The sequence below is a fragment of the Patagioenas fasciata genome, chromosome 4 (genome assembly GCF_037038585.1).
Source record: "Patagioenas fasciata isolate bPatFas1 chromosome 4, bPatFas1.hap1, whole genome shotgun sequence".
Classification (NCBI taxonomy): Eukaryota; Metazoa; Chordata; class Aves; order Columbiformes; family Columbidae; genus Patagioenas; species Patagioenas fasciata.
In genome coordinates, this window is record NC_092523.1 from 30,630,762 (window position 1) to 30,646,770 (window position 16,009).

Sequence of the window (16,009 nt, forward strand, 5' to 3'; positions counted from 1 at the left end):
GCTGAATATTCAATACATTTTTACTAGAAAATACCATTTGTGACACATTAAAAACATATTGAATAATTGGATAGTGACTTATCCACTGGAAATATTGCAATACTATTTTGACATGTTGGGTAATTTTTGAACTGGTACAGAGAGGATTATGATTTGGGTAAATCTTATGAAAATTAGTGGTAAGACTGTCATTAATTTCACTGGATAAAGGGTTATACTAATCAATTTCTCTGTCATTACTTTGTATAGACAATTCTAAACCCATGTAGAACTCGAGTATCTGTAATTTGCTGGGGCAAGGAGCCTCACAGTTCAGTTATAGATTGTGTGGATGAATGTCTCTCCCTGTTTGTTTTGAATCTGTCACCTCTGTTGTCCTGTCATTATGTTGCAGGAACAGACAAGCAATTGCACATAAAGATCAAATGGTTAAAACACAGGGTAATCAAACATGAACAACTATTGTACTGGGAGACCAAAAAAAAAAAAAGCAAAAACATTTACTTTTGGAATAGCAGGTATTGAGTCCCTGACTGAAAAAGCCAGTACTGCTTCCAATCTAGCAGTGAATCCTGTGCTAACTCATGTGCCAGAAACACTGTCTTCTACCTGACCTGTTGTTCCTGTTTGATCCTGCAAAAGGTAGTAGAACAGCTGCTAAAAGGCATTTTTCATACCAATTCTAGTCTGGATCCATGCTCAAAACATAGTCAGAAGTAAGTTGTAAGGGTGATCTGTATGAAACCTACAAGTCTGAGATCTTCGTCTAAAAGAGTGAAAGCAATTTTAGAAAAACTAGAGATTATTCCCATGAGTGTCTTTCAACTTCCCAATCATTTTCCAGCCACAAATGTCCTGATAATGATGAAATTACACCTGATAAAATTGATTAACCTGATACACACTTCAAAGTTTTGCCAGAGTGAGTATATCAGTTATGAATGTGATATAGAGCCTAGTCAAAGGCACACTTGTACTGGCACAAAAAAAATGTTATTCCACTCAAGGAGTTAGCATGAGCTATACCTCCAAAATAAGTCTTTGGCACTCTCTGAACACTCTTTAGTTTCATCCCTACGTTGAGAGTCTCCCATGGTAACTACAAAATCAAAATCTTTCTAGTGTAAGCACGGGCTTTTTTTCCACACTGTGCTCTGTGTAAGTCAAATGATAGATTAAAAAACTATTGTCCGAAGTCTCGATCTTTCTTTATCTTCCTTGCAACATGAAGAAACATTGATTCTAGGATGACACTGTAAATTAGGCAACATGCCTGGAACAAGCAGTGGTTTATTTTATTTCTTTTTTCCCTGCATTCTAACAGATATTTTAACTGCTCTTCTTCAATTTCAAGCCTGTTTTTTGGTATGTATTAAAATTCCTGATTTCTTTCTACTTTGCCTTTCAGTTCTGCTTATAGGTGCCTACTAAGATATGATGTACCTGTCTAGCATTCTGAAATTGGTTATAAAGTATCTCCTTTTCTTTTAGGCCAAAGTACAGCAGCAGAAGCAATTGAATCCACTGTAGATTGGGCATTAAATGAATACCTACCAATTGAACTAAAGAGGCTATTCACCCAGAGAAACTTTCAGAGAAATAATTTTAGATTTGGATTATGCAAACTTCTGCTTACAAGCTTAGTCCAATTCATGTGACTGCACTGATTACCTGCAGGGATAAATCCTTGCAGATTTATAGTTTATAGGTCATTTGGCAGTTGTGTCTATCAATAAACTTGGTTTTCAGTTCTTTATTTGAAATGTCGTGAAGAGGAGATTCACTAATAGTCAAAATCAACACAACGGTAGGTTGAAGATGGAAATAAAGCAATTACATGAGATAACTGACTGATTTTCTATATATGAATTGTATGCTGGTACATTTTAAAAGCCAATAGCACCTACCATATGCTAGAGAATCAGTATTTGATTTGATTGCCTCTTCCTGATACATGCAAAAGCAATCCAATTTCACAAGAGTGTTGGCAGAGGAGATTCAAGACCATGGCTAAACTTGATGACTAGATACCACAAAGTATTCAAAAATCTTCAGAATAAGGAAAACCCCCTTTAGTCAGATATGGTTAGTATCTTTGAGTTTACAGGTAATAAAATATCTAGTCACTTAGGTTGAACATACTACAAGTAGATACAGCAACTCTCTCAAGCATCATTTGCTAAATCAGAAGGCATTCAGAGCACAAGTCAACAACTATTAAGAAAAAAACCAAACAGACTGAGCAACCTGTGACTCTACAGTTACATACAGCCCTATCATTGTGCTGCCAAAGACGGTTCTGCATCAGGAAGACACTTTGCCTCCAGGTGTGCCTAATGCAAAGTGTGCTTTTGGGTGTCTCTCACCTGAGTTTTCAGCATGTCCTTAGAGGAATGTAAATAAGCATGACTTCTCATCAAACATCAAAGAGCTCTTTCTTTTCCCTAAGGATTTGTGAAAAGGAGCTTCTCATTCTAATAAGACAGGAGTTTAAAGTGTGCATGTAAGTACCTAAAATATATAAACAACAAAGCCCTGTGCTGGCTTTGTGGAGTAAAGCTCATGTCCCAGTTGATCTGGACTGAAATAATTTCTTACTCCTCTGCAAAAAGAAGCAAAAAGAGAAAAGTTATCTTCTCATATTTTTTGAAGTGCTCTAAGCTCTTCATACTAAAGATTATTCAGAATTGTTCAAGTCTTTGGTTCATCTTCAACAACTCTGAAACAACCTAGCAGTCCAAATCCTATTTTAAAATATGAACACAGGAGCATAATATAATCTCAAAATGTTTTGCATGTTGTCTAGGAACCTAAAGAAGACCCTATTATATTTTTCAGAAATGACTAGGTACCTTTATAATTCTGTGTCATGCGCAGATTCTGCTGCCCACATGTAACCTTTACTGGTAATCTGTATGCAGTTGGCAGGTGTCACAACAGAAGGCTTGTTTTTCATCTTCAGTTACCTAAATAACTATGAAAATGTAGTCAAAATTTAATTTTAAAATTTAGCTCTGGGCACCTCAGCTTTTGAGAAGCTGGCTCCTTTTCTGGACGCAGAAGAAGAAAGCCTATTACCTGATTTCCAAACCAACAGTCACATCACTATGTTGGAAAACATGGACTAATGATTACATGTCAGTATCAATTAGGACCAAGTGAACTAGTTTATATTTCATCTGAATCAAAATAATTCTCTACCATGAACTCCATCTGAACAAACTTAGGCTAGAAATAACTTGATTAACTGATTATCACCATTCTCTGTTATTCTTGTTATAACCAAAAAAAGGAAAGGAAGAACAACTCGTCCAGTTTTGCTTTGATTTAAAAGCTATTTTTGGTCAGGGACTACCTCTTTTGGAATGTTTCTGATGTCCAGTATAATAAGAGATCACAATCTGGACGGGGTAATATAAATGCTACTGAACCACTGTGTAACTGACAACTAACTTCATACTGAAAAGCAACTTGATTAAGATTAAATATATTACACTAGCCAGAATATACTGAGTATCAGTTTACAGTCTGTATAGTGGTGTTCTAAAATGTGAGCACATTTTAATTAGTTATAATGTAATACTAAATTGAATTTGCTGAAAGTAATGAATTTATAAGCCTTCCACTGTATATTCTGCTTTGACAACAAGAGCTCAATCATGAAACATTGTTTCCCACAATATTTTTGTTTGCAAGTTGGGATTTTACAGTCTGGAAGGGTGGATAAATTTATGATAAAAAACTGGCTGGAGTGCAGCTCTATGGAAAAGGCCCTGGGGTCTTGGCAGGCAGAGAGCTGAGCATGAGCCAGCAGTGTGCCCTGGCAGCAAAGAGAGCTGGCAGCATCCTGGGGTGTATCAATAAAAGTGTGGCATGTAAATTGAGGGAAAGGATTATCCCCCACTATTCAGGGTTTCTTAGACCACATCTGCAATACCAAGTCCAGTTTCAGGATACTCCCAGTACTAAAAAGGCACCTATAAAATGGAATAAGTCCAGGAGAAGGCCATCAAGCTGGTTTGGATCATTTGGCCTCTGAGCTGAGGCTGCAGGACTTGTGCAGGTTGAAGAGATGGCTTTTGGGGTCCTACCAGCAGCTCCTGAAGACTTCATGGGAGGTCAACAAGAAGATGGAGCTATGTTCCTCAAATTGTGCATGTGAGAATGACACAATATAAATTGAAAACAGAAAAGATAAGACTGGACACAGAGAAAACGATCTCCTCCATGAAACCAGTACCACAGTGGAGTAGGTAGCCTAAAGAGGTTGCACAGGCTCCACCCTTGGAGGTTTTCAAAACCAGGCAGGATAAAGTCCCAAGCAACCTTGTCTGACCTCAGAGTTGATCCTACATGAGCAGGAGGTTGGAGAAGGGACCTCCAAAGATCTCTTTCAAGAGAGTTATCCTTTGTTTAGTTGTATTTCACCAGTAAGTGATGAAGTCTGAGAGACATTCTTACAAGTTGCCAATTTGTGATGAAACTAATTATTAACTTCAAAATATGTTCAAAAGACTTCAGTGCTAATGCCTTTTTTTTTTCCTAATCACATAGTTTCTGCATTAAAAATTTTGCCTTAGCAAGAGAAGTATATATTGCCTTAAAAACACATTGGATTGGACAGAAAAAGGACAGCTTAAGGATTTAGCATGATGGCCAGCAGCGATCACTCAGCTGGCACTATATTAATCTTTGTTCCTACCAGCGAAATAAAGTCCCTTGATTAGAGTAAGGTAATTTTAACATAAAACTCAGGACAGCAAACCAGCAAAGAAATAAAAATTCAATTGCTCACCAGAGGAATATAAAATACTGAGGCACTAGTTGTTTTCTCTAAAGTGAATACCAACATTTGAATATTTGTTATGGAAATATTTAAAGTTGTTTCCACAAGTAACACAATCACCAAAGAATCTAGACAAATATCATAGCTAGAAAAGCATTAAAGTGTATTATATGGACCAAAGCAATGTAAAAATAATTGCCTATCCTTGTTATTTTCCTGAAATAATTGAGTTAAGCTTTTCTAAGTATTTTAAAGATCAAAACAGATGAGACTACATTAAAGAAATTAACAAAACTAAATGCTTTTGAAGATAACAACAGCATATTTTGATTTAAAAAGCTCTTCCAAAGAAGTATAAAAGCAGGTCCATGGTGATGGCTGGTAGAATAAGAAAACAGAAGCTGGCTAAATATTTAAGAATTCAATGCACAAGAGGTTCTGATGGTTCTCAGATACTTCAGATGTATTTTACTATTATGCAATGATTTAATGGAATTTGTTTTAGCCTTCCAGAAATCACTTGTTTTCCTGTTCAGGCATGGGACCTGAACATTTTTGTTCTTCTTCAATGATATTCAGCCTTCTTGACTGCTGGTTCCCCCTCAGAGCACATTCACACCATCTGGGCCTACGCTTCACTACTAAAGACTCAAGACAGTAGTATACAACAGACAATCATGGGGAGTTTTAGAGGCCATCCTGCTTCCAGTCAATTTAGCACAGTTTTAAGCAGTCTTTCAGAGGAAAGCTGCAGTCTCAGGGTATACACTTTCCTCCAAAACCTGAAGAAAATGGCCGCAGCACCCTAAGATTAATGAGACTCTGGTGTCGCACAGTGCTACATGCGTTTTAAAGTTTGTGTGTTTATATCCACATGCATATAGCGAATATGATTTGACTTTTAAAAGTGAAATAATTCAGTCAGAAGAACAAATATGGTAGTGTGTGGTTAATAGGCCACTAAAAGTCAAATAACTCACATTACATCAGCTATTTTACTGCATTTAGAAAAATATAAAGAAAATCCAACAACTAAAACTCATCAGGAATCTTGTTATGAAATGTCAGTTTTCAGTATCTATTAGCATCACAAACCTTTTTTTCTAGGAATGAAATAAATGACAGTGAAATAAAAATATATTTGTTAGCATTATTAGTGTTTGGCAGACATCCATGCATATTCTGGCAGAGTTTCTGTAACTGTTTTTTAGTATGACAGATTGAGGTGCGAGTGCTCACCTTACATTTTTATTTAGAAGGCAAACACTCAGCTAAAGCAAATTCTATAACTGTTGCAACATGAACATTAAAGGAAAGATTACCTATATAGGAACTGGTACTTCCTACTAAGGTCTGACAAAAACACTAGTAAGACTGTTCTACTAAAACCTGATACATTACTTGCAAAAAGAAATGATTAATAATTAATTTTGCCCAGCTTACTCTAGAATACTGGCTACATATATTGTAAAGGAGCCCGAAAACTAGTAACTGTGCCAATTAACTTGCATTTCTTTCCAGGTTCTGTGGAAACTGCTATCCTTTAGCCAGTGAGATTAAATTTTTTAATGCTTGCTCTAGGTTCAAAATAAGTTATGTATAGATGAACCTTTAATGACTTTATGAAAACAGAGCATCCAGAGCATCATAGAAAGAATTGGATCTAGAACACGTTCATAAGCTCTAGTGGAGATTTTTTTTTTTTTTTACTTTTTGATTAGAGCTGCAGTTAAATTAGATGAAATTAGAAGAGCTCTACCTCATGTGCAAAGCAGTTGGTCTTTTATGTGCCTTGTTTACTGCCAGTGAACCTGTCACTACTGGTTTTTCAAGGTCTTCCCACTGCGAGTTCTCACAGATGGGCTTAACCCACCTTGTCATCACTCCATCACCTGGTGTTCTGCAGCTCATCTCACCATGAGGCCAAGCACCAAGTGTCCTCTGCTGCCTGACACCAACAATTAAAGTCTGCAAGAGGAAATACCCTGCTGTTAAGGTCCCTTTAATAGTCTGTGTATTTGTCTTCCTCATGAATCAAAGGCAACCCAGGAAATGAACACCAGAGGACATTGAGCCTGTACTTTATTAAATAGTACCTATACCAGAAATCTAGAAGAGATACAGAAAGAAATGAGACTTGTTCACTGCCAGGACTATATAGAAATACTAACATTGGAGAGCTTTCAAACACTTTACATTAGCCATAGATCCAATGAGGCTTCTGCCTTTGTGCTTACAACTTTATCCTCCTGTTTGCTTGCTGATCACCAAAACATGGATGAGAAATGGGCTATCAAATCTGTTCTACTCTATGTGAGAGACTGACACTTTTAATTGGTGCTGAAATAGATGTCTGTAATCTACTAGTTAGAGAGAGTCCTGAGATTTACCCAAAGAGGTTATACACTTTTCACACAGTATATCTTCAAAGCAAGAGGGAATATTCTGGTAGAATCATGAAAGCCCTGAAAAGCACGTTTGCTTGCTGTTGTGCTAAGGAATTTTTGCTGCTACAGATAAGTAGTGTCACTTGCTTTTTTAGATCAAGTCATGTGTTCTATGTTTTGTAATTGATCGAAGTTTGTAATTAATAACTAAAATGCAGTACTCAGTAACTTAAACCTTATTTTAATTTTAGAGCAGCAACTCTTCTAAATGTGTATTAAAACAAAATACCACAGGTCAGTTGTTTTACGCACGGGAAAAAAAAAATATTTAGTATAATTCTGAACATTATGGACCAATGGTGTTAATATTTCTTTAGGGCTAGACTAAACCTTCTGCCCTGTTTATGTGATAGCACATAGTTTCACCACCTTAAGAGAAATAAGCTGTGCTAGTCCCTGACCAGATGTGGATATTCACTCTACCCCTCCCACTGGCTCTGTTGTAGCAATGTTTCCAATTCACAGAGTTCACTGTTCCCTACAAATATTTGAGAATAAATTGGGAAATCATGAAGTAGGTCCACAAAGAGACTTAGGCAACACTTCTAATGTTGACTTATAGTCATTTCACCTTTGTTTTGCGAACACTGTTCCAGAAACTGAAGTTAACCCTGAATTAGGAACCTCAGAGTGGATTTCTCGTACTGAATATTGGCTTCTATGTCAGGAGCCATCTTGACTTTACATTTGGTGGAGAATTAATCAATACTATTCTTGAGGTCCCGTGTGTGATTCACATCAGTAAACTAAATGCTGACATATATGTGAACCAGAGGTTCATATGTTGATTGTTTTTAGCCTTTAAATGAAATCAATACCACTAACTCTGACAGAGACACTGTCATTATTGACAGGTGAGATGAAACTTTCACCAATCAAATTTCTTCATAGTTCGTGAACAGAATTTGAAAATAGAAATCACAACAGTCAGCAAGGTAAGTAAATGCACGAGGATACATAAATTACTTAAAAGACAGATGCATCTGAGTAAAACAGTCTTTTGAAGGTGGTTGCTGGTTTATACTCCTGATTCAGGTGCTGATAATCCCAGTCCCGAGTCATCTCTTGGCTTCCTTGACTGTGCATGTTGCTTGAACTTAATTTCTACCTTAAAAAGTTATTTCAAAATATTTTTTTTGACTGCTGCCAGAAATGTCAACGATATTGAGACTTCTTAAAAATGCATTTCTCAGAAATAGCTGATGCCACAGTATCTCATTGGCAATGCCCTAATTCGCACAACCTGAAGCAATAGCATAAACAGTTAGGCATGACTGATGTTCCGCTCAATATGCTAATCATTTATAGGTTTTTGCCAAAAGGACTCTGCAATTGCAGTTTTTACTACACTTTCCACTGTAAAAAAATGGTTATGCAACTCTCGAGTTATTAATTGACAAAAGAAGCAATGTTTTCAGATTATGTTTGGCTATCCTCTAAATCTAAAAATAGAGTGTGTGCATGTGTTTTTGTGTTTTTTTAAGTACTCCATCTGAAAGTTTGCATATGAGCTAGTAAAAATTTACCGTGTGTTGGAAAATACATAAATTGTGAAAATATTTAATTCCAAGGATTAATAGCTGCTATAAACATAATCAGTTATGTGTGAACTTCTAAGCTGCTTAAGCAACTTTGTCCGCTTAAGGGTCTAAAAGTTTCATTGCCTATAGGAAAAGCATTTGAAAGTATGAAAATATCTGGAGCTAACAGAATAGAAAGACTTGTAAAACCAGATTTTTATTTGTGTATTTAGGAGTTCTGAACCAGAAATATTGAAATCAAAACATTTCTACTTTCTTGTACCTCTCATTCCAGTCCTAGATTAAGTCAAATAATATTAAGTAGTAAAGAGGGAGCTACAAGAAATTATTACTTCAGTTTCTCAAAATAAGAAAATATGTTTGACTGCACATTTTGAGTTTAATTTTAATTTTAATGCAATGCTATCCAATCTCTTTACCTACTGTGTTATTATCATCAGTCTAATAGTTTGCAATATATTTTAGTCTGTTTGTAATAATGCAATCTAGAAGAGTAAGATTGTTGCTATTTCCAAATAAATATTAAAAATAATATCGGTGTTGTTCTTTTACAGTAGACATAGAAATATGCTATGTTCTTTTTTTGAAGGCTTTTGCACCTTATGTACAGCTTTGTCATTTATTGGTCTTATGCAATATCATTTATCTGGGCAGCCATAAGCAGCAATGATCAAACAAAGTCTAGTTAAATTGCAAAACATGAGAGCTGAATGTCTGAATCAAGATCCAACCGCATTTGAAAAAAATAGCACTAACTATCCCTAGAACCAAGGGACTTCATTCAATAGGCCTGATTTAAATAATCAGCTCCCTAATGCATTCTCAATATTTCCAAAAAACCCATCATAACCTCGTGAGCATCTGAGCTGCAAATAGCTGAACAAAACACAAAAGTGATTAAAAGGCCAGAATATTTATGTTCAGTCTAGCTTGTGTTCATGTACATGGAAAAGTCAGCAAATTGACCCCACATGGCACAAAGTTCCACCTATATATTCGTAACATTAAATATAATGCTGTTCACAAAAAACATAACACTGAAGTCTGGGCATGAAGAAGGAATAGAGAGATAATTCATATGCAAATGTACAAGTTATAAAGCGTATGTCAGAAATACATTTATTTCATCAACACTGATGTCACAGGTAGTTTTGACACTGAAGAAGTAAGCACAGAGCTTTGAGTTTTATTTCTGATTTAACAAGACATTAGCTATAGCAAACACTTGTTTCAGCTTGATTCTTTAAGTATAAATTAAATCACTATACCCTGAAGATTTTTAAATTACTTTCAGATAGCTTTTAATCATTTATGGTACATAATTACTAAAGATGTACAAAACCCTATAATGTTGCATGGCTGCTTGACAAAGAATTTGAAATTAGCTGCAAGTAGTAGGGTCAGTTATAATCAGTTTGCATGTTTGGACATAACTGAAAGGATGTGACCAAATAGGAAATACCTCAGAAAAAGAAATACCAAACAATGCCACCTGAAAAATCTATAAAGAAAATGCTTATTAAATATAGGTCACAGTTTGGAAACTATGAACTTCAACAGCTAAAATAACAACACAGTGACCAGACAACTTCATAGCTTTTACAGAACTGATTTGCACTGTAGCTTTTCTCTCATAAGCTTTCTTTTAACCTATTTCTCTCCCTTAGTAAGCAAATGAAAAGAAACAATCCAAAGAAGAATAAGGCAAGAAAATATCACCAACAAAAATCAGGCATAAATCAGAATTGTAGATTGCATTTGGATATTTTAAGGTATTTTTCAAGCTATATTTGAAGTACAGAAGCAAAGTACCATTTAAAAAAAATTAAGAAGAAAACAACATTGATTCTAGAAATCTATTGTGCTAAGAGTGGAGTGTTCCCTAGTGTTTATCATGACAATGCAAGCATTTGACAGCACTTAGCAGACAGTCACTAATAGGTTTTACATACCAACACTGAAGTATGTATAGTGTTCAGAAAGCACATATATCAGAAAACAACAGAAAAATAACCTTTCAATATCCTGGAAGTACTTAGCTAAAATAAAAATTATCCTCAGTGAAATACTCCAGATAAATGAAGTTTCCTACCATACTTAAAGACAGACAGTGAAGTTCACACTAAGTCATCAAATTCCTCTGACTTGAACAAACACATTGGCATCCATGTTTGTTAACTGAGACATCAAATAAATCACAATAGATTTTAACATGAAATAACAAGTTAGTATATGGAGGAAGCCTGACATGTAAGGCACAGCTGAAATTCAGCTGAGTCCTTTCTAGGATAGATTCAAACACCTTAGTACTAGACAGAAAGCTGGACTCCTCCTCAGAAAGAGAAAATATCGTATTCAGAAAACAATTAATCAACTTTACACAGACATTGGTCAGGTCTGTAACCCTGCACATTCAAAACTCCACAGCTGAAGCCCATCTTTTGTCATTTAGTTAAGTAACACTGTATTCCACAAGACAAGCAAATGAGAAAACAAGTAAATATTTACTCACCAGCCTTCTCCTTCTCTGAAATAACTGGCATAGCCTGAAAGAAAAAAAAAAAAAAATACCACTGTTAAAAAATTAAGAATATTAGGGAAACATTATAAAATCTTAAGGTAGATTTCACAAGTGTCCAGAAGGTCTGGGAAAGACCTGAGTTCTCACTGTGTTAAGCACTCTGGAGAGAAGCATACAGTTCCCATTTGAGTGGCTTGTAGTCTATTATGAAATCAATTACTGTTGAAAAACAAACAAACAAACAAACTAGGAGAAGAGGGAGGAGATGGAGTTAAAAAATATTCCAATGATTGCATTTTGAAATAGTCATCCTAGAATACATGCCCACAAAATTCCATTGGGAAATCACTAAATAACTCTGAAGGAGTGCAGACAAAAACTGTGTGGCTGAAGATGAGACTAAAATGCCAAATCTTTCTTCTGCAGACCTCAAGTAGAGCTCTGCGACTGACTCCATATAGTTAGGAGTCAGGCTCAAATGTATGTTGTTCTCTAACATACCAATTTTTCAGAGACAAGTAATAGAGGTGTTTTCATATCGACTGTAATTGTTTTATAGACTTGGAAAATTGTGGGGTTTTTGCAAGAGATGTAAAAGTCTTTCATATTATGCTTTTCTTTCAGAGTAAGCGAAAGAACTTTCTGAATGTATTTTTCCTAAAATAAGTAGGTTATAGATTGAATGAATAGCAGAATGGAGTTTATGCGGTACACCTATAAACAGAATTAAAGACTGTGCAGGTTGATAAACGTAATAAAGGCTGAATGAGAAACTGGATTGAGTATGCAAAGTATGAAGAACTGCCATGCGAGTTAAGGTATCAATTTTACATCCTTTTCACTCCGGTCAGTTTAGCTTTTCTTCAGCAGATTTTCCTGCTGCAAATTTCACAGAAAGAGGGAAGCAATAAACAGAAACCACAGAACAGTTTCAGACTTGGTATAGCATTCCTGAAAAAGACTTTGAAAATCTAATTTCAGGATTTGATTTGTCCTGCTTGATAAAATAACATTTTATAGCATTTCCTGGATGATATTTTGTACAAAATTTCAAATAGAAAATGTCTTAGACAATATATGTTAGATGCTAATCCTAAAGTTTGTTGTTTAGCGTGTTTAACCCAGGTAAAAAGATGTAGCTGGAAACAAAAAGAGCCATAAGGCCTCAGGACAGATGCACAAGTCACAAAATTAGTACTTCTGTTAAACAGGATGAAAAAGCACTATAAGCTCCAGACAATTTAAAGCCAGAGTGAGGTTTGCAGATCAATGTACTTCCTATGTTCCTACAGCAACCTTGCAGCAATTCATTAGGATGGATGCTAGAGAGACCAACATGGATTATACAATCTACCAAAAGTAAGAGTTCTAAAATCAAGTTGTGTGCCTGGAGAAAAATGCTACTAGGTAAAGAAATGCTTCAGATAAAGAAATACATTCAAAATTATAGCACCACAAAGTATATACGTTTTTCTAGAGTAATTAGGAGAAGGACCTCATACAGAGATGACTACCTGTCACCATCATTTTTCACTACTTCATGTCCTCTGTAGTACATTATGTAAATACAGAGATTTCTTTTTATTGCCTCACTCTTCTTCCTGATATCAGACTTAGCCTGTTTTTTCAAAAAAACATGGTTCCATTTCCCTTATGTGCTTTTAAAATTAGAATAACTGATTTGGTCTTACTGATTAACGGCACAAGAAGAAAGTATATTATTTTCAAAGAACCAAATATTTTCTCAAAGTCACGTGAATTCAAGTAAAAAAAAAAAAAAGAGAAAACTATCTCTAAAAAAGTTCTTATAGTAACATCAAATTAATCAAAGTAAAATATTTTCTTTGAAACAGAATAGGAAGCATTTTTTTTCCAAAGAATATAATTATTCTTCTCATTGTAAAGAATGAATGTTTGATTCAGTACATGGCACTATAACATACTTACAAATTATGAATCCGTCATAACAGTTATGAGGTTTTCTTACTCATTAATGCTTTACAATTTGAGAAGAACTCAAATACATATATCACATTTTTAGTCTAAGGTTTAGATTTGCTTGGTTTAAAGAAAAAATGTAAATCTTCGTATTTTATTAAAGCATATAATAAATGTAAAGTCCCTGATTAAAACAAACAAACAGAAACAAACCAAAAAACATCCCAGAAAACTATGCTCTTTACCCACAAAAGTACAAAGACATACTGGATGACACTTTAAAATGTCTTTTTTTCTAAACAGAGTGTAATTTTGCTGAATCAAGATGTAAAATGATCTAAAAATGTTGTCAGAATGTTCTATTGCTACTTAAAAGCTGAGGTAAAAAAGAAGTCCTAATTGAACATAGGATTTCTTGAAAATTTAAAGTAAACCACGAGTGAATCTTCTTCAGCAAGATCTCAGACAGTCCTACTATTGGTTTATTTTTTTGTTAATACAGCTACACGTACTGCTTACATGCTGGCCAGTGGGAAAACATGATTGTTACTTATGAGAAATACTCTCATCTCAACTACAGTTTTGAATTCTCTGGAGACCTTCTTCCAACGAGTTCCATATGTTCCAAATGAATTGCATTCCCAGGAAGTGATTTAACGTTTCTGGCAATGGAGCAATTAGACTGGATTTTCCTGCTTAACCAGATGGGTTCACTGTAACTTCACTTTTTTTTTTTTTTTTTTCTCTCACTGTCCTCACAGAACTAAAGAACTGGACACGATCAGGTCTCATATGTGTTAAAAAAAGCAGGCTCATGCCATTTTTCACCCCCCTCACAGATTTCAACAAACACTCCCCCAAAGTCAGGCTCCCCTCTATATTTTAAATACTATGTGCTCTGAACAGAAGAAAGAGAAGAAAGAAAAAGAGAGAGAAAAGAGAGAGATACAGAAAGTGAGAGAGAAAGCCTACCTACCAAAAAACCTCAAAGAACATCTTACTTGAAATGTCATATTGAAAATTTTTGTATACATCCTTTCTGTGTTGCAACTGATTCCTTGTAAAAATATATCTGCAAATATGACTGTAAAGTAATACTGGGATAAATAACCACTTCATTTGAATTTCATTAGAAGTAAGGTGGAAAAACTGTCTTCCAGTGAGAAAAAAAAAAATTAGTGGAAAATTCTGGTAAATCAAAACTTAAATTTTTTGCATAAATGAAAGGTTTTGTTTGATCAAAGTCAAAATATCTATTTTTTTCCCCTGAGCTTTTAAGAATATTTTAATGGGAAAGAGAAGTAAATATGTAAAAAAAAAAGAGCCCATAATTTCAAACAGCAACCGTTCATTTTGGGCATGTGCAGTTCTTCACCATGAAAAAAGAATCCCTTCTCACTCCCCAAATTAGCTTCCTTCTATTACTGAGTCAAAATTCATATATTTCAGCTCTGAGTTGGACTAAAAAATTAGCACTATAGCTTTCCAGATTAGAAGCAGCATATCCAAGAGATGTGTGCAGTGTCTTGGTGGTGGAAAGAGGGAGCATTACCTGCAAAGAAGACAGAACACATTTGGTAGCAGCTGTGAGAAGACACTGAGCTGCAAGACCGCCATTGTGAAAAGCTGAGGCACATCCAGGCTGACCTGGACACAGCTTGTCTCCCCCTTAACTGTAATGCAAAGCTATGTTTATTTATTTATTTATATTGATTCCAAACCCGTAGACCAAGCCATTGTGAATAGAACTAAAATTGCTTTTTTTTTGTTCCCTTGCACTCACAAAACATGAACAGGACTATCATGACTGACTTGTCTGCAAAGGGCTACAGTAGATGGCAAAGTTTTCTACTAACCAGCAAAGTTACAGTAGAGAAGCATGTCACATATTATTTCTGACATAAGGATCTAGTGACATCTGTTTATTTTTGTAGTATCTGATAAATCAATTGTAGTGAGGATATATTTCAATTTTGCAAATGACATACAGCATCTTTATGTTACAGTCATTAAATCCACACTTTTTCCCTAGAATAATACTTCTACTGTTGTGGGTAATTCTTGTTATTTATTCATTTATTTATTTATTCGTTTATCTATTTATTTATTTATTTATTTTAATTACAGAAGATCAAGTACATTGGCATTACGAGAATCACATTTTCAATATTGCCATCCAACTGTGATGGACATTTTACAAAGCCCTTCCATCATAGAAGGCTGTCAGCTATCCAGCCGTTTTTTCAACTGTGTATATGAATAGACATGCTGAAATATTTCCTTGCATATGATCTGATACATCTTGACTTGCAAACATTTTTCTAGAATTTTGACTGTGGAGATAATATCTACTGCAGTGTGAAAATAAAATTCTGGGACAAATATTAGCATACTGGGATCTGACTGGAAAAGGAAAATCTAGCCTTCATGATAATTATGAACAGGTAAAACTTGCTGAGCTCAAGCTCTTATAAATCCTTCTCCTTATTTTTGCGAGTGCTTTTATGGTAATCACTCTTTATTCCTGCCATGAAAAATCATGGCCTAAATTCTCACCTTTGTGGATGCTTCTTTTATGCAAAAGAGTTTTAGTAAGAATTGTGGGTTTTGCTGAAGTGATTTGCTTCAAGACCAAACCGTATTGCTATTCTAAAACACTGGAAGCTTTACATCACATTAAGAGCAGAAATAAGACTAACCTCCAGAGCTTGCAAACATAAAAATGCATATTGTTTTAGTTTTTAAATAGGATCATTGACTTTAAGGCCAGGAAAAA

General features: G+C 35.0%; 1 protein-coding gene across 1 annotated transcript in view; it reads right to left on the reverse strand.

The window, feature by feature from the left end:
• DLC1 (DLC1 Rho GTPase activating protein) overlaps positions 1–16,009 on the reverse strand; it is a 232,547-nt gene that overhangs the window by 120,454 nt on the left and 96,084 nt on the right. Inside the window, exon 5 of the mRNA XM_065836115.2 lies at positions 11,287–11,320. Within this exon, the coding sequence (XP_065692187.2) occupies positions 11,287–11,320 (34 nt within the window). The remainder of the gene's footprint in view (positions 1–11,286; positions 11,321–16,009) is intronic.